Source organism: Peromyscus leucopus, chromosome 4 (assembly GCF_004664715.2).
Source record: "Peromyscus leucopus breed LL Stock chromosome 4, UCI_PerLeu_2.1, whole genome shotgun sequence".
Lineage (NCBI taxonomy): Eukaryota > Metazoa > Chordata > Mammalia > Rodentia > Cricetidae > Peromyscus > Peromyscus leucopus.
Window position 1 is genome coordinate 142,941,781 of NC_051066.1, and position 24,944 is coordinate 142,966,724.

Below are 24,944 nucleotides of genomic sequence, written 5' to 3' on the forward strand. Positions count from 1 at the left end.
GCAAGACAGAGGCCCCATTTTTTTTTTTTCCTTCTGGCTGTGGCCAGTTTGAAAGGCCACATACTCTGATGTCATGTTCCCCTCAAGCCTGTAGTGGCAGCCAGCCACATCCTTCTCACCCTTTGAATCTCTCGTTCCTCCCCTGGCCTCTCTTCTGTTTGGCTTTTTGAGGGCTCCTTGTGAGGGCACCGAGCCTGTGGAATCATCCAGATTGGGCTGCTGTCTTACAGTTATGTGATCATGACCCTGATTTCACCCATCACAGGGATGACTGGTTTAATATTGATCAGAAATCCAGGAATTAGGAATCATGGGGGGAGGGGGTGGGAGAATTCTCCTGCTCACACTGTGTGAGATCAGGGCTGCCAGTCTCACACCCAGAGAGTCTAACCCTGAAACAAACAGCCCCTGAGGGACAGAGCCCATACACCCACCGCAGAGAACAGTTTGGTTGGTGGTAGCGCATCTGCAGGCTTTTCCATCTGCTTCCATCTCTGCTCCATCCCATGTGACACCCGTTCATTGTCCTCGGCCTGCTCTGCCTCTCTTCTGGCTGCCTCTTGGCTACTCTGCCGCTTGGGAAGGCTTTAGGGAGAAAAGGGACACCCCGTGCTGCTCTTGCTGGCTGTCCTCTGGGGTGGCTCCCCACGTGAGGTTCCTGAGGCCTTTTGAGCTCCGGGGTTCTGCCATCTCCCCACTACCGCTCACAGCAGAACCGCAGCTCCGCCCCCCAAACCTCCCCAGCTGTTCACATTGCGCACGCCCCCCAAACCTCCCCAGCTGTTCACATTGCCCATGCCCCCCAAACCTCCCCAGATGTTCACATTGCCCACACCCCCCCAAACCTTCCCAGCTGTTCACATTGCCCACGCCCTCTGCTGGATACATGCCCTGTTCCCTGTGAGCATGCCCTGAAAAGTGGACACAGGTACCAGTGAATGATGGATAGAGCTATTCCACCCTGACAGATGAGCCTGTGAGCCTAGGACCCTGTGGTCTTCGGGCCCCTGATACTTGGATAACTGAGTCCCTCATTGTCTTTCTGTCATCTCAGGATCTGAAGGGAGTGGAGCCCAGCACACTCCTCTGTCAGGACAACCTTTCATTCTGCTGACAGCCCTAAGACCCAGTGTTTTAAAACCATAGGTGTCCTTTGAACTGTAGTATGTACACTCATAGGTTTCTCCAGTAGCAACTGTGAAGACCCAGGAGGCTCATAGACCCCCCAAGATAGCAACACAGAAAGGCAGGAGAATTTCTGTTGTACCCCAAGTTGCTAGTGCCCAGTGAGTATCATCCCTTTGGCTGCCAAAAGTCAGAGTGAATGTTGGTGAATGCATCTAAGAGGAACTGTGATAAATGATGGCCCCCTGTGTGCAGGGCCACAGTGGGTACTGAGGTCCACACTGTGGGTGCTGTTGAAGAGAAACTCCTGTTGGAGAGAGCAGTAGGCATGGTGGCTAACACAGACTGGAATGAGTCAATTCCTGGAATTCTCATCTTTATAGCCACAGAACTTGTGATGTGTTTTTAAATTCCCACCTATAAACTGAGTGCTGTGGAGGGGAGGGGGAGGAAAAGAGAGAGAGAGATTTATAGACCCATTTTAGGCTATATGAGCAGTGACTTAGTAGCACACACTTAGGGATTTTATTGCTGTGAAGAGACACCATGACCACAGCAACTCTTACAAGGAAAACATTTAATTGGGGTGGCTCGCTTACAATTCAGAGCTTAAATCCATTTTCATCACGGTGGGGAGCATGGCGATGTACAAGCAGGCGTGGTGCTGGAGCTGAGAGTCCTACGTCTTACAGGCAACAGGAAGTAGACTGAAATTCACACTGAGGGAAGCTTGAGCAAAAGGGACCCCAAAGCCCACTTCCACAGTGACACACCTCCTAATAGTGCCACTCCCTTTGGGGGCCATTTCCATGTTATGGTAAACTGGAGGTGGAGCTCCAGATCTCCCCAGCATATGAATCTGGTCATCACGTTGAAGCACACACTGGATAGAAAGGGAGAGGGTGTGAATGGCCAAGACCATTACTGAAACGTGAACCGCGAATGATGAGGGAGCATTGTGCAATGAACACACATGTGAGAACAGGGATGTAACTGGGGTCTCAGAGGCTCCTTTGTGTCCCTTCATGGTCAGATGCTTACAGTCCCTTCTGAAGACTCCATCCTTCCTTCTGTGCTGAGTCAAGAGTCCTGGGGGAGTGGTGTCCTCCTGGTACCTTTCGGCAGAATCTTCTTCACACACAACGACAGCTCCTGGAGCACTCCAGGCATCTCTGTCCCCCAAATTCTGCTTCTGACCTTGGCCTCCACACAGTACCCAGTGTCAGCACCCCATCCACCACCTCAATAGTCACATATTAGAGGGTCAAGCGGGAGCTAAGGCCTGAAGATGACAATTGTATCGGCTTCTGACATCTGTGTCCTGGGTGACAGGAGTCACCCCAGCACCTGGGAACCAGGACCTCTTACTGTCCTTAGGGAATGAATCCTGGTACTATGGATGATGCCACCTACTCTTATCTTCCTGTAGATGGCACCAGACAGGACTCGGTCTTTTTTTCAGTCCCATGATGCCCACTTAGTTATTTTTTGACCCTTCTGACCAAGAACTTTGCAGGGAGAAGGGCATTCCTTTGCTCTCAGGCTTAGGGAGGAGTTCTTCCATGGCGGGAGTGTGCGGCAGCTGGGGCTTGCTCTTTGGTATCAGGAACCTGTGACAGGATTTATTAAATACATGGGCAGATCCGGAAGCAAGAGCTAGGCTGGAAGTCAGCCTGGCCTACAATCTTCAAGGCCGGCTCCCACAGCCCTACATCATTCAGGTAGGTCCCATGTCCAGAAGCTTCCACAGCCTTCAAATACGGTGCTGGGACCAGTTATTTAAAAACACAGGTCTATGGGGGAGCATTTCACGTGCAAGCTGTGACACCCATTTATCTACCTGTGTCTGGTTCCTCTCACACCTTTGTGCTTACCTTTGGGGAGCACAGCTTAGTGCCTGTTCACATTCTCTGGGAAAGAACAGCAAGAGAAAGACAGATTTGAGAGGCTCTTTGCCTGTGTAATGCCTCCAGACTTCATACCCAGTGTGAGGTCTGCTCAACAGGTTCCTATTGTTCCCCTCTCTCTGTGTCTGTCTGTCTGTCTCTGTTTCTGTCTCTCTGTGTGGTGGTAGAGATGGTGTGGGGTGGCACAGGGGGACATTAGTACATCTCTTTGCTCAATGCCAGATCTCAGTGCCTGGCATGTGCACACTGGTCCCGTGAAGGCTATGAAAGCCACTTCCTCCTAGGACCTACCCTGTCTTAATTTGCTTTCTATTGTTTTGATAAATACCCAAGACCAAAAGCAGCTTGGGGAGGGAAGGGTTTATTTTATCTTACAGTTTACAGTCCATCATGGAGGAAGGAACCTGGAGGTAGAGACTGAAGAGGAAGCCACAGAGGAACGCCTCGCTCACTGGCTCGCTCCCATTGCCTACTCACTTTACTTTCTTACAACCCCGGGTCTGCCTGCCCAGGAGTGTTACTAACCACAGTGGGCCAGGCTCTTCTCCATCAGTCATCAATCAAGAAAATGTCCCACAGGCTAATCTGATGGAGGCATTTTTTCCGCTTGTGGTTGCCTCTTCTCAGATGACTCTAGCTTGTGTTGAATTGACAAAACACCAACCAGCACCTTCCCTGTCAGAGTTAATTTTGATGGTCAACTTCATGAGACTCTAGAATCAACTGAGAGACAGATGTCTGTGTGTGCCTGGGTTGAGGTGGGAGTGCCCAGCCAATGGGGTAAGGTCCTGAACTAAATTAAAAAGAGAAAGCAAGAACTGACCACTAGTGTTCATCTCTGTCTGCTTCCTGACTGCGGCTCTCCTTTCTGCCATGATGGACTGGGGACCCTTGAACTGTGAGCCACACTTACCCTTCCATGCATTTTGACACAGCAGTGAATCAAGTGACCCCTCCCCAGCCTGGTCAGGCACTCTGCCGTCTCCCTGTGTCCTCAATGGTGGCATTGGGAACATTCTATTCCTTCTCACAGACTGGGCCCAAATCATCCTGTGACAGGGTCTGGTGTTTGATAATCTCTTTGCTGAGTGACTGTCTGTCAGATGAGCCAGGGATATTACAGAGAACTTGGTGAAGTGGGCCAGTACCAGGGTTGGCAGTGGGAGGCAAGAGAGCTCGTGATCCCTGTGAGGTGTGGCACCGTCGGTAAGTCACAAGCCCTCCCCAAACTTTAGCTCTGCTGTTTGTAAAACCATCACTGTTCCAGCTCCAACAGGAAAGTGGCACACCGTTGCATAAAAGCTGTCACCATTGTGTTGCCTCTTCATCCTCCTTTTCCTCCTTTCTCTTCTCCCACCATCAAGTCTGTGGCTGTCAGGAATCTAAGGAACCTGGAACCTTCTGTGTCAGAGAGGATGTGTTAAGGAGTTCAGTGCTAAAGCCAGGACTTGGGCCCCAATCATGGCCCAGGGCAAGCACCTGTTGCCGGATCCCTCATCTCCCCTTGGCACAAAGGGAGCATCCGAGTCCTGTGGAGTCTGAGTTGTGGCATCAGAGATGCTAGGAACTGTCAACCTTGGTCACTATTAACGTGCTGTAAGAGCAAAACGACAAACTGGAGAGACCCCCTGCTTCCAGGCGTTAGCATCAGGACATGCACTCCATTTACAAGAACAGGAACACAGATCATGTTTCCCTCCTCAGCTATAGACCGTTCATCTCCATCTGTGTCACTGAGCTCACAGGGCTGCTGCTTCAGACCCTGCAGGTCATCAGGGGTGGGGAACAGTAGGTAGCCAGGGCTGCGGGTAATACACAGTGTGTGTTCTTCATGAGACTCTCTCCATTCATTCCCCGCCCCCCTAGCCTTCCCTTTTGTTGGGATCTCTCACTGCAGGGAGTAGCTGTGATTGGTAAAAGATCATCAGCAGGGTCATTTCTTTGTGGGACAGTGTAGAGAATGTTCATGTGGTCCATAACACAAACCCAGGAATGGTGGCTGGGGTGCTTTCCATCTGTGTTGTTGGGGTCTCCTCCCCCATCCTGCTTGCCTGTTAGTCTTCTATTTTTATCACTGTTATCACAGATGCCTCTGTCCCTGTCACCTATACCTGCCAGGGACAGTAAAGAGCATATCAAAAGGCAGCTGTGGACCACACTGAATGCACATGAGGGTGTCCAAGAGTCATGCCAAGGGCACACTGCTGGTGAGGTGAGGCATCCCCTTCCTTGTAGCATGAATCTTAAATGGTCTTATTAATAAAATCAAACCTGGGGCCAGTTATTAGGGTGAAATGCTAGATGGTCAGAGAAACAGAACCAGCCACAGCTACCTCACCTCGCCGGATCCTCAGCTGATCTTGTTTCCTCAGACTGGAAGCCTCTGTGTTCTCATATCCGAATGGCTCTCAGCTGAACTGTGCTGCTAGAAGCCTGAAAGTTTAACCAGCCAAATGCTTAACCAGCCAAATGTTTCTAGTTTCTGGTCCTCATGCCTAATATACCTTTCTGCTTTCTACCACCACTCCCTGGGATTAAAGGCTCGCTTTCTGGGCTTAAAGGCGTGAGTCACCATGCCTGTCTGTATCCTTGAACACATAGATTTCTGCCTCTGGAATGCTAGGATTAAAGGCATGTGCTACACTGCCTATCCTTTATGTTTAATATTGTGACTGCTCTGTCTTTGATCCCAGATAAGTTTATTAGCATGCACAATATTTGGGGGAACACAATACCACACATCCTCATCCTCATACCAGGATCAGAGAGCTGATGTAGTTGCCAGCCAAGACCACACAGATGAAAGATGCCAGAGCCCCATCTTGTGCTCAGATCTTCAACTCTGACTTACAGGATACAATAGGAAGACAGAGTAGGTGGGACCCTAAAGAGGCCATCTCCAGGAAGCCATGAGAAGCCTGTGGTGTGTCTCATACTCAGGCCCAGTACCATTCAGAGGGGAGTTGATGATCAGGGGAGTGAAGGGCTTGGCTTTCCCTTCCACCCATTTCTCCCCACCTTCTGCCTGCCTTCCTTCTTTCCTTCCCCCTTCCCTTCCCATCTCATCCCTTCCCTTCCTTCCTTCCTTCCTTCCTTTTTTTTTTTTTTTGAGACAGGATCTCCCTTTGTAGCCCAGTCTGGCACGAAACTCACTATTTAGTACATATGCAGAAGCAGGCTTACCCAGAGCTCATAATCCTTCTGCCTTGGCTTCCTAATGGCTATCTCTCATGGCTGGGGAAATTTAAAAAAATGTATTTATTAATTTTATGTTATCTCTATTAGTGTTTTGCCTGCATATATAGAAATTACCACACATGTGCAGCCCATGAAGTCAGGAGAGGGCATTGTATGCTCTGGAAATGGAGTTACAGGTAGTTGTGAGCCACCATGTGGGTGCTGGGAACCAAAATCTGCCCTGTGCAAGAGCAGCCATGTTCTTAACCACAAAGCCATTCTCCATCTCTCGCTTGAGGAGAAGTATGGGCATGTATTGTATGTCTGTTGTCATGTGTGTGGGTGCACATGTTATGAGGGGAATCCTGTATGTTGGCATGTTTGAGGTTTGTAGTTGGCATTGGTGTTTTTCTTGTTCATTTCCATCATCTGTCTTGAGGTACGGTCTCTCACTTGAACCAAAAGCTCACTGACTTTTCTATCTATCCAGCTTGCTCAGGGTATCCTGTCTTTTCTTCCTGTGTGCTGGGATTATAGATAGGCCAACACGTAGGGAACTGAGGATTAGAACTCCCTGTCCCTAAGATTGAACCCACTCAACCATTTCCCAGCCTCAGATGATTTGCTTTGGACACACCTTTGGTTAGTCTCACAGGCAGAGCTTTCAAAGCCTTGTCTTGTGCAGTTCCTCTTAGTGGCCAGCAGAGGGCAGAGCTGGCTGCTTGCTCGCCCAGCTGACATCTGAAGAGGTGGTTGACTCATTGCTGAAGTTGTGGGTATTTTGTCTTTTGTACCTCGTTAGCTGATCCCTGAGATTCAGCCAAAGACATGGCTTGAGAAGTTCTTTTTAAGTATCTGAAGTTTTCTGGTTCCGTGTTTTCACATCAAGGGCGAAGAGAAATTGCTGGGATTGTGTGTATGTGCGTGTGTGCGCGTGCGTGTGCGTGTGCGTGCGTGCGTGCGTGCGTGCGTGTGTGTGTGTGTGTGTGTGTGTGTGTGTGTGTGTGTTGTCCTTTGAGCTAAGTGGGACTGGAATTGGAGTGGTCTCTTAGGTCACATGGGGCTGGATCCTCAATTCTCTGTCAGGGCTTGTATGAGCAAACAGCCCCGTATGTATTCCTTCTCTTGTCTGGCTAACAGCATTATTCCCTGAACCCTGGCCACATGCCAGGCACTGGCATGCAAACAAACTCCACAGAAATCCCTGTGTAGCTGACATTACCTCCTCACCCTGGGGGTGGGGGCGGGGGGTTGGACCATCATCTTTTAGGATGCCAGCATTCTTAGTTCCTGGGAACAAGGGGCTGCTGGGCACTTGTGTGAAGGAGATAAAGACCCAAGTCACCATCGGTATGCAAGCATGGTGGCTGGCCTGTGAGAAGGAGGCAGGACTTGTGGTATACAGCTGGATCGAGGAAATGGCCTTAGCTAACCTTGGTTTAGCAGGTCCTGTAGGAGAGAGAGCAGCCTTCCAGCTGCCAACGTAGAGGGCTGGGGTAGAGAAAGCTATGGTGGATGTTTTTTCTGCCCACACTCTCAACATCTACACTTGGACCAGAGGAATGTGTGGGTGCTCCTGAGCCTCACCTCGTGGGGAGGCTTTGCCATTGCCCCATGGGTTTGAGGCTCCGGGGTCCTAGTCATGGCTCTATCCATGTCAACAGCACACATTCACTCAGGATGTCACTCATCCAGGACTTGGGAACGTCAGCTGTCCACTCCCTATAGCTCACAGCATGCCTGTGCATGCTGGCAGTGGGGACAGGCCTGCAGGACACAAGGACACAGCATTCTCACATAAGTTGTGTGAGCCACGGCCAACACTGGGCCAGCACTCACCACTGGATCCTGAGTCGTGTCATGGGCCAGCCGAGGAGGGTATGCGTGTGTCCACTCTACAGATGTGGGAACACAGGCCTGAGCAGGACCGCCCAGCCTTGTGAATGCTGGAGCAGGGCAGGGCAGTCTTGCCGTGGTTTGTGCCTTTCCCACTGCCCAGGCTGATGGAGCAAACACCCCACTCTGCTTTACCCTCTCTGATCCTCCTGCCCATCTGCTGCCCATCACTTTTAGACTTGAAGAGTCCCTTGCTTCCCCTCTCCAGCACAGTTCACCATCCAAGCACCAAATCTGGCTTCTCTGTCCCTCTCATCCCATTTGTCTGCAGCTAGCCTTGCCCACTGCCTCTGACTCCTCCAGCCCGCCCCAGCTTCTGCCACCTCCAGCCTGCAGTTTGACAGCATCCTAATCTACCTCCATGCTCCCTTCCCACTCACCCAGTGCCTCCCCAACAGCAGCCCAAGGGGCCTTCGGAGACACACCCCTGCCACCAATGCCTTTGCCCATTCTTAGAACAACTCCAAGGAAGACACAGGATAGTGGGGCTGAGCCCTGCAGAGGGCACTGAACATTAGGTGGCCCTGCTTCTCCCAGGGATGGCAGAACTCTGTGCTATCCCTCTCATGACCTTTGCCCTGGATCTTCCCTGTGCCTGGGGACACCTTTCTAGGACTTGATTGGCTGACTGTCTCTGTTCCCTGAGGTCACCTCTTTTGACTAGGTCCCCCTCTCCTCCAGGGAGGCCTCCTAACCTCATTGTATGCTTGGGAGTTATCCATGGAGTGTGATCAAACCAAGGCTGGGTCTTGTTTGTACACTGTGCTTTTCTGGGAAATCACAGGTTTGGGCACAAAGTGGATGCTCAGGAAATCTTTGATGGATGGGTGGACACACCTATGAATCTGCACTCTGTAAGAATGCAGATTGGATGATGTGGGAGGGAGGTGGTCCTTGTATGTGTGCCTTTTCTTCTGTGTGTGTGTGTGTGTGTGTGTGTGTGTGTGTGTGTGTGTGTGTGTCTCGGGGTGTGTGTGTCGGTGTGTCTGTATATGCTCAGGTATACCAGGACTGACTATACTGAGCTTGCCTCTTTCAGTCATCAGGGCTTCCTTGAGTTGAAAAAACAGCTTTGTTTTTTCTAACCTAGGATCCCACTGGTGTTCACTTAATGGGCATCTATTTGATTTTGAGTTGGGCCATGTAGGCTGCCAGGTGAAGGAGGAAACCCAGACTTTCTTCAGATCCAAGCCTATCCTGATACCTCTAGGCACAATTTAAAAGAAAAAAAATTACTAAAAATAATTAGTATATTATAAAGCTCCCCCATGTAGCATATATAGTTCTGTGGATTTTTAGCGGATGTACAGAGTCAGGAAACTTTAAATCTGAGAATCACAAGAGGAAAACCTGTTCCACAGATTTTGAGTCAAATTTGAAGCAAGTTTTAATTAAATACTGGCCAGGATGATGAACTCAGGCCAGGACCATTCTGGGCTTCCCAGAATATGGCAACAAGTCACATTTTGCAGAAGCTTAAAAAGGTAAGCCCACAAGGCCACTGTATTTCCCATCAGGTCCAATTAGGAGTAAGCATACATTTCCTGCCCACATACCTCCCGCCCACACGTGATCAAGCACATCCAGTGCAGTCGAGTCAAACAAACTTGTTTAGGGAATGAAAACAAATGGTTCGCTGTCTCCCATAAACAACAGCCTCCAGCATCTCGGAAGTATCTGTCCTTGGGCAAGGGGCTTACAGGTTAGCGGCATTTTTGTTTCATGGATCTCTTGGACACATTCATTAAAACTTAAAACATAACTTTGGCTCTCATCCCCAACAGCTATCTATCCACACAGGCCAATTTGAGACCATCCTGAGCATCTAGGGTTACTCTAAACCATGCACCCATTTGGCTGTACTCTTCTGTCCTGCCCTTACCCTCTCCTAGGTACCCCAAAGCTTTGCTCTAACTCTATGAATGCTTCTTCACAATGGGATCAGAGGAGACCCCGTTTGAAGATTTTCTCCGCTGGCTCCTCTCACACAAGTATTTCCCAAGGCCCATCAAATAGTGGCTCTTAGCATTTTACTGTTTTGTTTAGAAACAGGATTTTACTGTGTAGCCTAGGGTGGCTCCAAACTCATGCAGTTCCCCTGTCTGGGCCTCCGGAGTGTGGGGATTCTGGGTAGGACCTAACATGTGACATTTATCATTTGATAGATGTCTGGGTTACTTGTGCTTTCACACCATCGTGAAGCAATGTCTACTGCTAGGTCTTTGGGCGGAAGGGGGTGGGGGGCTTCCTGTCTATTTTTGTCATTTTGTCCAGGGAGCCACCAGAGGAGCAAGTGAGACTTTCACACAACCCCCTGGTTACTGAGGCTGGGAACTCCTTGAACAGGGGACTTCACAATGCCCAGGAGGCCACATCCTCACAGTGCATGGGCCCTCCAGGGTCTGAGTTCTGAGGATGACCTATTCTGAAGGCCAAGGCTCTCCTGCCTGGTGTGTGACCAGTAACCAGCCCGGGTAGGGGTGCTAAGCTGCTTTGAATTTCAAAACTTTTTATTTTGGAACCTGAACTATCGCCTGCCCCTGGGGTGAAGCCTAAGCATTTCTCCTTTTTCTGACTGTCCCCTGGGCAGCTAGGTGGCAGCATGGTTCCTGCCCCACTCCAACCCCGTACTGGACTTTCCTCTCCTAGCTACTACTACTGAGGAGGGGAGTTGCACTCGCTCACCTCCAAGCACCTCTTAGAAAAGTGAGAAAGGCTCATTAGCACCTTAGACGAATGAGGGGGAACCTCTGTGGTGTTCCTTCTTGTCCCTGCTCCCCTGGGTTTCCTTAACGGTGTCTGAGGGAAACTCCCTGGAAGGCGCCTATGCCTTCTTCACGGGCTGAGGACCCCAGGGATGGACAGAGGGGAGAGCATTGCCCCACAGGCCCTGGCCGCGCACTCTATACTACCCACTTTTCATGATGGATAGGTGAGGACGGGAAGACCGTTCCCAAGAAAAGGGCCAGCGAACCAGGGGCCAAGAGTTGCCTGGATCAGCCTGGAGAGTGCATTCAAGAGAGGCACCGCCCTCGCCTCAGGGCTCCTCCTCTCCTGTGGGAGGGAGGGGGTGGGGGTGGGGAGCAGGAGGGCACGTGGATGCATTCTGTCCTAGAGCATCAGGTATGCGGGTGGGCGGATCATAACCCAAGATCCAGCCCCTAGTCCCCCTGGCCTTGTGCAGTCCAGGTATTTGAGACCCCTCCCCATCACCACTCATTTTCACTCCCAGCTCCGTGACGTCATGCCCCTCGCTTGGCATGATGGGAGAATCCTAATGTTTTCCAACAGATGCTCCAAGAACAGCTTTCAGATTAAAGCAATTGCAAGAGCAAAGATTCTCCCTTTTCCCTTTTTTTCGGGGGGGTGGGGGGTGGGGTGGGGGGAGGGAGCACCCCCAGACATTCCTGGACATCTTCCCCAGCCCCAAGCACGCTATAAACACTGATAAGAAAAAGTTTTTATTTCCTGGTTCAACTTTTTTTCCCCTGGAATATAAACTGAAGAATGGGAATAAATACGAATAAATAACAAAGCGAGGCCGCGCACGCCGGGATGCGCCTGGCTGCAGCCTGCACGGCTTTTGTCTCCCCACCCTGAAGCCAGCCCAGGCGTCCTCCTCCGTTCCTTCCCTTTCCTGGTCCCTTTTGCTTTTCCTTTAAAAAAGGACGCCCCCTCCAGCCCCCTCGCCGGTGACCTTGGCTGCCTAGGATGCTCTGATTCCCTGTCTCCCTCCAACTTGCCCCCGCGCTGCCTTGCCCATGGCCGCATCGGAGGAAGGCAGCAGCTGCCTTGTGTCGCGGGGCCGCTCCCAGAGTGACCCCAGCTTCCTCAGCGACTCTTCAGCCACCTCCACGGACGCCGGGGAGAACCCAGGTACCGGGCCAGGCGGGGGCGGCTAGGCGGGGTGGGGGAGACACGAGGCAGGTGGCATGGGGACTGCTTCCCTACGCGCCAGAGCTCCCCCGCCTTCACTGTGGGGCGGGGGGAACGGCCCGATTCAGGCACCACCAGGGCCTTTGGTTCCTGTCCCTAACACGGGGGGCTGGGGCGCCTCGGAGCCTTTTGTCCGGAGAGGAACCGCTTTGCTGGGTAGAGCTGGATGCTCTGCAGTATGCCGTGCTCGCACACTGCTGCTGGGCATCGCAGCATCCCCGCCAGGGGCTTTCTGCCCTGGGGTGCAGCTGACTGCCCAGGGGAAGGGTCCACGGGCCACCTCCGCCCAGGGTTGGTGCTTGCTCTACCCTCCATCCAGGCCCTCCTGTGTTCCTGTGTTCCGCACCCCCCCCCCCAAAGGGTCAGAGTAGTACTGCACTGCTGTGGCCACCGGGCCCAGGGCTGTCACTGGGCACCAGGACTCCAGCAAGGCCTGGCCCACCTGGGCGCGCCTGCCTCTTGGGGCAGGTGTGCTGGACAGAGCTGCTGTGGGGAGATGAAGGGTGTGCGCCCGGCAGAGCTGGGTTTCCTTCCACTCTGTGGGCTTGTCCACTCCTCCACACCCAAAGCAACGTGGATTGTTTAGGTGATAAACAGGTCACAGAGGCGTCTATGCGGCTTGATTGATGACTTTCCTGGGACCAGGAAAGGCCTAATGAAGCAGGAGGGGGTAGGCTGTGTGCTCCCTGTCACCATGGAGACGCAGGAAGCAAAGTGATCATTAAAACCTTTTTCCACCAGAAGGCAATTTTCACTTCTCAGGGAGAAGTCAGAGCTTCTGAAATGGATCTTTCAAAAAAAAAAAAAAAAAAAAAATCAAAGCTGGTGCATGGTGCCAAGCGGAGGGTCTCAGGTCTATGTCTTCATGAAGCACAATCCCTCATAGATGCTGTTTGATAACATCTTGCCTTCCTTTGTAGACTTCTCTCTAAATGTGAGGACCCCTGAATGGGAACTTTATGGTGTTAAATGATTGTTAAGTGATGGCATTAAAGTTGAGCTAATCCCAGGGGCCCGGGAAAGCTGGCTTGGTGGAAAGGCATTCCACAAGACCTATATGAACTGCCCAGAAAAATCTTCCCTGTAAAAAGTAGCTCTGGAGGCTGGAGAGATGGCTCAGAGGTTAAGAGCACTGACTGCTCTTCCAGAGGTCCTGAGTTCAATTCCCAGCACCCACATGGTGGCTCACAACCATCTGTAATGAGATCTGGTGCCTTCTGGAGTGCTAGCATACATGCCAGCAGAACACTGTATACATAATAAATAAATAAATCTTTAAGAAAGAAAAGTAGCTCTGTGGGTACCTGAACCTTATATTCAAATTTTAAAACATAAACCCATCCAAGTCTTCTAAGATGTCTTTGTTAGGACTTTGACATAATGTCAGTAGTCATACCAGGTCACATCAATGTGCCAGCAGAGGGAGTCCCCTGATCTGCCACATCTAGGCAGGCAAGTTAGTCTCCATGGAGTTTCTAGGGCAGCAAACAGACCCTTAAGTTGCCAATGAAACCTTCGTTTAGTCATCTGAGAGGAAACACCCATGAAGGATGGCTTTTCTACCTCTCTGAGATACAGACACTTCCTACTATGGAGATGAATGGTCCGTTACCAGATAATCTCTCCAGCTCCTTTTGTCTCCCTGGCAGTAAAAAGAGGCAAACTTGAAATGGAAATTATGGAGGACTTAGCTTTGCTGCTGCTGTCTGTTAGTTGATGCATTCGTGGGTGGAGTGGTGGGCTTGGCAGGCGGCTGCTGCCCATCCAGGAGGGAGGGAGAAGGAGGAGGGCTCTGATGCCCGTGGTCAAGTTAAGTCACAGAAGGACATGTGCTGGAGTTGTTGTCTGGTTAGAATGGTCAAAATGGAAACAAGTGAGCAGTTATAGGGAGTGAGAAGTCTTAAAATGGATATAAATTCCATCAGTGGTGGGCCAGGTAATTGAGCATCCATGGATTGTGTTCAGCAGAGGAATTCTGGCCAAAAAGAGTCAGAATCTCTAGTTTGGAAGAGACCCACAAGCCTGGAAGAGGAAGGGTGGGGGTGTGGAAGGTGCTTGCACACTCCTGTTGGTGGGAGACATGCTAAATGGTGGTGTATTGCCTGATTGTCTTGGGCCCGCCTTTTAGAATTCTTTGTCTTGATACGCCTGTCACCCAGCCGCCCTGGTGTGGTCCCCATACCACATGTCCACCCTGGTGTGGACCCCATACCACATGTCCACCCTGGTGTGGACCCCATACCACATGTGACTCGGGCTCTCCAGAGACTCTGGTGTTCTAGGGAGTTCTTAGCACAGCTTGTCATCTAACCTTGCACTTAGGGTCTCCTCCCTCTGTGTACCCGCTGCTCTCACTGGGGACACCTGATGCTGAACCCAGTCACTAGCTGCGCAATGACCAGATTCAAGTACATAGAACAATTGCCTCCTTCCATCCAAATTCTCTATTTTGTAGACCATTCCTAGATTGCTTTACCTCACCCCCACCCCAGGCATTCTGAATTCAACCATGTTCTCTTAGTCAAAACTTAAAAAACATTCTTGGAAAAGTAGACTCAAGGGTGCTTTGGTGCCTCTTTCCCCCTGTCCTTGTTGTCCTGTAGCATCCTCTGCTCTGATCCTCCCTCTTCCCTCCTCGTTACAGGTCCACACAAGTGGAAGACAGCCCCTGGGGTTTGCCCCGTCCACTCCTTACAGAGGACCAGTAACAAATCCATATGCAATGCTATTAAAGTCTAATGGGGAGAAACCAATGAGTTACTTCCTGGAATGTGGGTTTCCTCAAAACAACTACACTACCAGAGAGTCTAAGCCCAGCATGCACAACAGCTGTGCATGGTAGCATGGGTGGAGTTCCTCACCCAGCCTTCCATGGTCTCCTATACTCTAGCACTGCCCAGACCGCAAGGCCACACGAATCTAGGACAGAATTGCATATGATTAGCAGGGAGGTAAAGGAAGGAGGGGCTGGGATCGCAGGTGGGGGTTCAGGAGCACTCCCACCCCTCCTTCTATAAGAGAACCCCCACAGTCACCAAGCCTGATCTCAGGAGTCTTTTGTAGACAGTCCCAGTAGATGTGATAGAGATGGCAGCTATTATACACAGAGGACAGCATTCTATAGCAGCTTCCCCTCTGAGCAGTCATGCAGTGTTTTCCTAAGGAATGAGTTTTCTAGTTTGGCTATGAGGAGCTCTGCTGTGTCCAGTGTTTGCCCATCATGAGCAATACAGTGGTGAGAGTGTAAACTGGCTTATGCTCATCTGATGGATAGATGCCAGCCCATGGGATGCCTGGGCCACATTTGTTATCCTAATGACATTGCACCTCCTGGTCACAATATACCAGTTCACACTCCTTACAGGAGCTGCTTGTGACAGTACCCACTGCTTAAAACCTTGCCAACACCCTGGGCTGTGAATGCATTTTCCTTAGCATGAAGGAAGACAAATGGGGTCTTGTGATAACACGTGGCTCCTCGATTGCCCTGAGCACATTGTTGGGGTTTCCCTGTGTATCGAGTTTCTCAGCATCCCCACCTATGGCATAGACTGGACTGCAGGGCTGGAGTTCTTTCTCCTAAATTGGTCCTTCCCACATGTCAGCATCTCAGCTCCTGTCATGGAGCTCCATCTGCTCCTTACAGAGGTCCCTTTGTAAACTGTTCTCTGCACCCAGCGTGGAGTTAGGTTTTCTTCCAGAGCACAACCTGCATCAGGCCAGGGAGTGCTCCCATGAGTAGCCAGGGAGTGCTCCCATGAGTACCCCTCCTCCCAAGGCTCAGTGTCCTCAGGGATCCAGCACCTTGTGCTGTCAGGTGCCTGGCCACTCCTGCCCCATGCTGTCGTGGCATTTCCCTCTCTGACCTTCTCCTGTCTGGAGTCTCTCCTCCTCCTGGCGTGTTTGGGTTTCTTTGCACTGCTCTCTATCTACCTCACCTTCCTCCCTTCCCAGATCATGGACTTGGGCTCCAGATCAGGACCAGAGACCAGCCAGCAGCCACTTGTAGTGATTTTTGAAGTGTTTCCATGTGGCCTCAAATGGACTTTCACCCAGGCTTCGCTTTGCAGGGGTCATTGTACAACTAGGCAGGACTTCTGACCCAGTCAGTCTTCTCAGCTCAGTATCTTGTCATTGGTAGTCAGGGTCTCTCTGTGTGGCAGGGTTATCTCTGCACTATAGGGTTCTGAGTGACTCTGGCCTTTAACCTTTATCACCTGATATGGTTTGGGATAGGCCAGGTGGGAATGAGCTAGCAGGAGATTGCAGTCAGCTGTCTGGGACAGGTCGCCCGTGCCTGTGGCTCAGAGAAGAAGGAATACTTTAGAGGTCTCTCCTCCCAGAGCTGCACTCTGATGTATAGATTTGCCCCCTAGGCTCTGTGCCGCCTTCCTTCATAGCCCATTCCTCCTGTAGCTCAGCAGAAGCCCCAGCTGGTTGTAGCGTTCCCCTCACACTTTGAGCATGTGACAGCGGGTCTCGACATCTTCTCCTCCCACAGCCCTGGCCTCCTGAGACCCCCACTTCTTCCATGTCCTCCTGCTCTGGGCCGAGCCGCCCATCCCACCCCCAAGACAGGCACAACCTTGACTTCTGGCCCCTCTTCTCTCTCTCTCTCTCTCTCTCTCTCTCTCTCTCTCTCTCTCTCTCTCTCTCTCTCTCTCATTTACTCCACAGAGGGCAAGTCTTCTGACATGCTGATTGTTTCTGGGTACTCCTCCATCTCCAACCCTCAGTGGGGTCCTCTGTCCTCCAGTAGTGAGGGCCACAGCACAGCACAGCACAGCCTTGAACCTGCCTTGATCAGGGTTCTTTCTATTTGCATTCCTCGAGTGTTCTCTTCCTCTGGAGTCCTGAGTTCTGGGGATCTCCCTCTGGCCCCTTGCAGAGTTTCTACATGTGTTAATTAGCAGTAAAACTATGCAGTAATTACCTTGTCAGTTTCTTTAGGGTTATTAAAAATAAAAACTACAAGCTTTACAAAAACAGAGTTTAAAAACTCACAGTGTTTTCTGTTGGTTATGCAAATGTGGTGTGTGTCCACACGGAACATGTTTGGACACTTCTGAAATTCCTGTCCCTAGTCTCCCACAGAAGCCAGTGACCACGAGCCGTGCCGCGGGCACTGGCCATGGCTGGTTATGATTAGTGTATTGGATGCCAATACGTCAGAGCATTGCTCCCTTTCTGTCTGGTTTCTTCTTGATCACACAGCCCCCTCTCCCTCTACACTTCACCATTTGATTGCTATCCATTTGATGGACATCTTGTGGTCTGACCATCACTGTGGCCACTAGCCACAGGTGGCATCTTAATTCCAAATGAAACTTCGTAAGTTAAAATGACAGTGGCGTTTCCCTACGTGTATCAGTCACTTTTCAAGTGCTTGGTGACCATGTGGCACTGTGGCCTACATGTTGGATACTGCAGTAGAATATTCTAGTCTGCACACAGCTTGGCTGGGCAGTGATGCTCTGGCCTGGAGGTGCCCTGCAGGAAACACCTATTGACAGATACCCCAGTATGTTTCAGTGGTCTTCGACTCTCACGCTGGAGGGATTCTCGGCTTCCCTTGGACTGATCGTGTTGTCTTTAAGGGGAAATTCCTAAACACAAAATATTTATTTATACAGGATTAATTTATTTCAATTCAACTAGCTTTCCAAAGTTTGACAATGTACTATGGTTGGTCTTTCTGGATCTTTTTAGCAGAGAGAACAAAAAAATCCTTTGCCTGGGGGGTCAATGGACTCCTGTGCATGTTGCTTTGCTATGTATATGCTGTTACCTTGGACAAACCTCTTTACTTCTTTAAGCTTTAGTTTCTTTTAAAATGCAAATTGGTAGCTGGACTACCGAGTTCAAAGTCAGCCTGGGCAACTTAGACATTGTCTTAAAGTTAAAAATTGAAAGGGGGCTGGAGAAACGGCTGGGTGGTAGAACACCATCAACTATGCATAAGTCCCCAGGCTCCACCCTGACTACTGAAGAAAAGGTAATAATGGTAATGGTTATTATCCAACATCTAGAATGAGCAAGGAATAGTGAATTCTGTTTGTCCACAGCAAGGACATTTGGGGACGTAGTTATTAGGCTTCCTCACACTCCATCATCTCCTGGAATGATCCCATCTGTCATTAACAAGTTTAGGGAGGCTGTGAGTTGGTAGGAGGAAGGTAGGGAGCCTGAGGGGACAATATGTGGTCCATTCTAGTCCCCTGGTGCCTGGCTCTGTCAGGAGTTGGGGAACAATGTCCCTCAGGGTCAAGGGCTCATCTCAAATCAGTGATGACAAGATGATGGAGGAGGATCCAGGTTCTTTTCTGGATTCTGGTTCTCCATATGTCAAAGCCACATGATGTGTGGACACCTGACTCCCAGCCATTGGCTCCAATGGCTTTGCCATCACCTCTGTGTGCTTGCTGGGTCATTCCTCTAGACTGCTGCGCACTGTGGGAACTATACTCACTTTCTTCTGCATCCTGGCCAGGACCATCCTTGAGTCCCCACTTTCTCCTCTGTCCTAACAGCTGTGGGCTGCCATGCTGGTTATCTGGGAGTGAGGTTTGGATGTGTCTCCACAGGTTGTTTTGCTGTGGAGGCTTTTTTTCTTTGCAAGTGTATGGTGACTTCTAGAAAAGGAGGTGCTCTGGAGATGCAAGGAGCGTGTCACAGTGCAGACTGAAGCCTTAGGCACTGGAGCAAGTGGGTGCACAGGCTGGGATGTCCTGGGCTCCTTCTGTCTCTGGGTACAGAGTAGATGGAAATACCATGAGAATAAAGGCAGCCTCCTATAGCAGGAATCTTAAAAGTTCTTATTAATAAAATCAAACCCGAGGCGAGTTATTGGGGTCCATGCTGGTAGATCAGAGAGACAGAACAAGCCACAGCTATCTCACCTTGCCAATTCCTCAGCTGGTCCTGTTTCCTCAGACTAGAAGCTTCTGTGTCCTCATCCCAATGGCTCTCAGCTGAACTGCTGCTAGAAGCCTGAATGCTTAACCAGCCAAATGCTTAACCAGCCAAAAGCTTCTAGTTTCTGGTCCTCACACCTTATATATCTTTCTGCTTTCTACCACCACTCCCTGGGATTAAAGGCTGGCTTTCTGGGATTAAAGGCGTGTGTTACCATGCTTGGCTATTTCCAGTGTGGCCTTGAACTCACGAGATCCAGAGGGATTTCTATCTCTGGAATGCTAGGATTAAAGGTGTGAGTGCCACCATTTTCTAGCCTTTGTATCTAGTGGCTGTCTGTTCTCTGATCCCAGATAAATTTATTAGAGTACACAATATTTTGGGGAACACAATACCACCACAGCTTCCTTCCAACTAAGTATGTGAAATCCATTATTCTTAACTTTGAAAAGTTTTTCATCCCATACTCTATATCCCATTTTATTGAGTAGCCCAAATGTAGTGTTTATAGGGCTTCAGAGTCAGGGAAGTAGCCTGTTAGAGAGGTGGTCACTTCTGTGAGGTAGTGGCCCAGTAGTCAGTCTGTTTGAGGAACTGTCTTGGAAGTCTGGATTCCTATGGAAGATGTAATTTTTATTATTGGCTTGTTTTGACATGGTGGCTTAAATAAATTAGATCAGAGGCTTCCTCAGGCAGGAAAGTGACTCTGCAACATTCTTGCAGCACTCTGGCTACAATATTACTCTTCCACCTCTAGAGACCAGTGAATTCTCCAGGTGGATGAAGGAGTCAGTGAAAGGCTTAGGGTGCCAAATGTTGGGTGTGACTTAGATTTCTTGGAGCCCTTCTGGTGACTTCCATCTATGTACACTGTTTGGCTAGAAGGGCATTGGAAGGCCACGCCCAGTGGCAAGGGACATGGGAAGTATAGTTTTTGTTTTGTTTTGTTTTGAGTTTGATAGTAGAATAGTACAGTGAAGCTCCTAGCAGGAGAAAGCACAGAGCTGAGGGTGTGGCTCAGTGGTAGAGCACTTCCCTAACACCTCTGAGGTTCTAGGTTTGTTTCCCAGAACTGCAAAGAAAAAACAGGGGCCAGTACAGAAGAAAGGAGGGTGGGACTGACTATGGGGGATTCAACTACTTCTATGATTCCTGCCACAGCAAATTAAAAATAATACATCACATGACTCTGCTGGCTAGCCTTAATGTCAACTTGACACAAGCTAGAGTCATCTGAGAGGATGGAATCTCAATTGAGAAAATGCCTCCAGCTCATTGTGGATGGTGTCATCCCTGGGCTGGTGGTCCTGGTTCTATAAAAAAGCAGGTTGAGCAACCCCTGGGGAGCAAGCCAGTAAGTAGCACCTTCCATGGCCTCTGCATCAGCTCCTGCCTCCAGGTCCCTGCCCTGCTTGAGTTCCTGTCCTGTATTCCTTTGGTGATGAACTGTGATGTAGAAGTGTAAGCTGAATAAACCCTTTCCTCCCCAACTTGCTTTTTAGGTCATTGCATTTTGTCGCAGCAATACAAACTGAAGGCGTTTCTTTTTTATTTGACAAAAAGGGGGGAAATGTTGTGTGGTATGTGTATACTGTGTAAAGATATATTGCTGTGATTGTTTAATAAAGAGCTGAATGGTCCATAGCTAGGCAGGAGCTATAGGAGGGACTTTCCGGTAGGAGATGAATCTAGGTATGGGAAAGATGCCATAGAGACATGGAATGAGTCAAACACACATGGGAGAGAGGTAAAAGCCGCATGGTAGAATGTAGATTAATAAAAATATGGGTTAATTTAAGTTATAAGAGCTAGTGGGACAAGCCTAAGCTAAGGCCAAGTTTTCACAATTATTTGGAGTTCTCTGTCATTATTTGTGAGTTGGCGGTCCAAAGACAAATCTGACTACAAGAAACCTTTTAAGACACATGACCAAAGCAAATGAAAATCAAGACAGCTGATGACCGAGAATCAGTCGGCCTTGTGCAGAGTTGTGGAAGGTCCCAGCTCTGATGGTTGTGACTCATGTTCTTCTTTGTTAACAAACACCATTTGAATATGTAGCTCGGCAATCCACCGTCCTAATGGACACATCAACTGGCTTTGACAGTACTTAGTTGGCAGATATAAAATGACTCTACCAAGACATGAGGAGAGGGTAGGAGCTGTGTCTATGCCACTTGATAAATAAATGATTGCATGATTATGCAATTGCTTTGAATAGAACTCCTTTCAAAAGTTGTCCAAACATTTGTCTGTCTCAATACTTTTACTAATGAACCACATTGCTATTATATTTATTATGATTATGATTATTATTCCTTTTCCTTTGTGTTTTTTCTTGAACATTTGTATCCACATGCAGATAAGAATCATCCTGAGGATTTAATTAAATTCAAGAGAGATGCCATACATTCCCTTCTTGCTTCTATTTGGAGGAGAACCTTGGCTTAGGTGGAGCTGGTTCTAGGATTAATGTGTTTTTCAGATTGCATGAGCTGCTGCCCTTCCCTCCGGTCTTCTGTGCTAAGGTCCTGGCATGTGTTTGCAGCCCCCGGGCGGTCTCTGGCCCTGCTCTGAAGGGTGTGCCTGCATCCACAGCCTTTCTTGTTCTCTTCTGCTTTCTGTGTAGACAGGGATGTAGGTTCTCTGTAGAGAAACCCAGATTTTGTGCATACCTGGCAAGCATGCCCAGGAAGCTCTGTCCCCAGTTCTTATGAACGGCTTTTGGTGTGTGTGTTGTGCGTGTTTGTGTGGAGGCCAGAGGTCAACATGGGGTATCTTTCTGGACTGTTCCTCTCCCTGTCTTTCTGTGGAGGCTCAGTCACTGAACCCAGCATTTATGGATTATTTGTCTGATAAGCTGCGGGGGCCCACCTTCTTCCCCTGATGAGGACTGCAGGTGTATGGCCATGCTCAGACAGCTCCTTTGTGTGGATGGTCAGAGGAAAACTTGGTGTTGGCTCTCTTCTTCTACTTTGTGGGACATGGAGGTCCAACCCAGGTGGTCAGGCTTGTGCCCTCATCTGCTGAGCTGCGTTCCTGGACCCCTCACAAACTTCAAGACTTGACACTGTTCTCTCGGCAACATGGTAACGCAACAATTAAGATCGTATTTCCAGTGTATTTGGCGTCGTCCGTCCTCTGGAGAGGACTTTAAGTGCCCAGGAAGATAGATGGAAACCAGAGAGGACTGGATAATTTTTAAATCAAATATATTTCAATGAAAAAAAGATGGGCCTACAATATTACTAATGCCATAGCGGTAGATAATTGAAATATAGAAAGATCCTGAAGACATTTCCTGGAAGATGCAGATGATGGCTTCACCAGCACGGTGCAGACACCACTGTCAGTCACCACATTGGCCCATGGTCCTTTGATGGTTATTTCTCTATCAGCTGATATTTACACACTGCAGTGTGCATGGAGAGTGGGATGGGGTGCTATGAAGAGGGCCACACAGCCTAGAGCTTCCCTGTCTGGATGGAGTATCCATAAGCAAAAGGATGGTCTGTGTATATGACACATGCCAGACAGTCTAGTCTGCCTTCTTTGATACTGTTTCTGGCCCTTTCCTGCAGTGTCACAAACTTGCACAGGTACCCTAGTGCCCAAGTGGCCTGCAGTAGCACACTTCCAGTCCTGGGGTGTCTGTAAGCTGATTGGATGGGTGATCTAGGTTGGGCTCAGATGTGGCTGTTCTCCATGTATTACAGGCCTGTGGTCCAGCCCAGCAATGTCTGTCTTTGGAAAAGGTGGAAATAAACACACAGGACCTTTCAGGGTCAACTGTAGCATTTGCTCCTACAGATTTTATTGGAGTTGACACATGGGCCGGCTTTAGGCCAAGGAAAGATTGTCCATTGCATTCCTTTGATGGTCACAGGGAAATGGTGGTAAGACTGACCAGTGCTGCAGGCCCCAACAGGCTTCCCAGTGGGTCTCAGGGTTCTGTGGGCTCCTGTAGTCAGGTCCATCTTGGGGTCTCCTGGCATCTCTGATGGGGAGCACCTTGATGTTAGGAGGTCAACTGGCCAGGCCCTGAAGGACACCACCAGGAATATAGGCTGGGGTCAGAATGTCTGGGTTTTCCTGTCAACCCACTGTGGTCACTCTCTGAGTCTTGGTACCCTAAACTTCCAGATGCCCCAGTCTCCACTGGTCACCAGGATGGCTCACTGCTGCCAAGGAGAATCTGGCCTCCCTCAAGGAATTCTCAACTCCACTTGTACAGCCTGGAGCAGAGTGGGTGCACAGGGGACCCCTCCTTCAAAGCGTTGGCTCCCATTTTCTAGGAGAACCAGAACGCCAAGGTCGGGGGATGATTCATAGGGGAGCTGGGGCTCTAGGCTGAGATTGACCCCATTAACCACGAGCCTTTTGGGTTCTGAGGTTGGTGTTGGGCTTCAGAAGGTGTGTGTGTGTGTGTGTGTGTGTGTGTGTGTGTGTGTGTGTGTGTGGTCTCTTGCACTATGTGCTGGCCCACTTTCTCAGAGTCCTTGTGGTGGCTGAAGTTGAAGCTTTGAGAAGTATTTTTGCTTCTCCTCCTTGGTTTCCATGTGAAGGGGAGTGGTTGGGATGTTTGCTGACACATCACAGGACTGTCTAAACATGCTGCCCTGTGCTTCAGTTGCCCTGGTCTGGCAGGCTTTCTGGTGCAGGGGAGGAGCCAGTGTCCTCTTTGCCAGCCTTGGGAAGCTAATGTGACTTCTCTGGCCCCTTAGATAATTATTCCAAGCAGGGTGGACACTCTGGTTTGATTGTTTCTAACGTTCTCCCAAGTCTTCCCACTTCCTGGCATATTCTGGCATCCTTCATCTGGGGGTTTGCGCTGCCTCAGCATTGCAGGCACCCCGTCCTTGCTCAACACTGTGCACCAGGACTGAATGTGCAGCCGATGGCATTTGTCCCGGTCACCCCTTCTTAGCTCTGTTCACAGGTGACAAAGAAAAGCAACACCGGGGATTAAAAAGAAAATTGGAAAGGGTAAGCCACCAACCTCATGGTGACCTGAGGCTAAATGGTGTTACTCTGCTGGAAACTCCTGGATCTGGCAAAACCAGCCGAGGGCTCAGCGCAGGGCTCAGTGCTCGCACATTGCTAAAACAGGCCGCACATTTGTGGATAATTAGTCTCTGTGAGGCTTTTAAAAATGAGCAGATAGATCCCAGTTTATTCCAGGAGGATGTGCTCAGAGCAGCTGTTCTCCTGGGGGAGTGTGTGCACTGTCTTCTGACCGTTTGTCTTTCCCTCTCTGATGCTCTCCTAGGGCTGGGCTTGAGCTAGTGGCTGCATCTCAGTGACCTTTGACAGGACCCTTTCCTTCAGCATCCTTGGGCTCTGCTAGCATTTCCCGGGTGACATTTCCGGTACTAGCGCTTCTTGGAGACAGGACTCAGTAGCTTTTCTCACCACTGAGCGTCTGGGAGGAAGAAAAAGACAGATACAGATAGCAGCCATACTGCTCAGCTCACTGCACGTGTGGTCCCTGTCCTTCTCCCTCCCAGCACAGTGAGCCAATCACAGTACCCAGCATGCTTCAGGCATGGGGCATGTGCAGTGAGCAAACCCACAGCCCCACCTTCACGCAGTGGGTGGTCTGGTGGGGGTGGGCTCTGGTGGGCTCAGCACAGGTGACTGGCTCTACCATCAAGCTGGAGGAAGCCTGCCCTGCTGCCACAGAAGGAAGCACAAGGGCCAGCATGCTCTGCAAGCTGGGGGAGGTTCTGGAGTCGGGGAGATCACCTGAACAAGAACAGAAAGGCAGCACAGGCTACTGTTGTAAGAGGAAAGGGAAATGTTTTGGGCCAAGAGAAGATCACTTACAAAAGCCCCATGGCAAGAGAGAACTTGGGGTGTCTGAGCAACTGGAGCCTCTAGTTGGAGAGTGTGGAGAGGGGCACAGTGTAGTGCGGGGAGAGAAGCCAGATCCTGACTGCAGGGCCTTCTTGGGGAAACGCTGGTCCCCTCTAAGTGATAGCATGGAAA

The 24,944-nt window shown here is 50.0% G+C and overlaps 1 protein-coding gene across 2 annotated transcripts in view; it reads left to right on the forward strand.

Moving 5' to 3' along the window:
* Positions 1 to 24,944, forward strand: part of Phactr3 (phosphatase and actin regulator 3) — a 232,203-nt gene that overhangs the window by 14,701 nt on the left and 192,558 nt on the right. Inside the window, exon 1 of one of the 2 annotated variants that reach the window (XM_028857282.2) lies at positions 11,422 to 11,981. The exons of the other annotated variant lie outside the window; for it this stretch is intronic. Coding sequence (XP_028713115.1) covers positions 11,867 to 11,981 — 115 coding nt within the window. The 5' untranslated portion in view covers positions 11,422 to 11,866. Of the gene's footprint in view, positions 1 to 11,421; positions 11,982 to 24,944 lie in introns of those variants that run through there. 2 annotated transcript variants of the gene reach the window in all.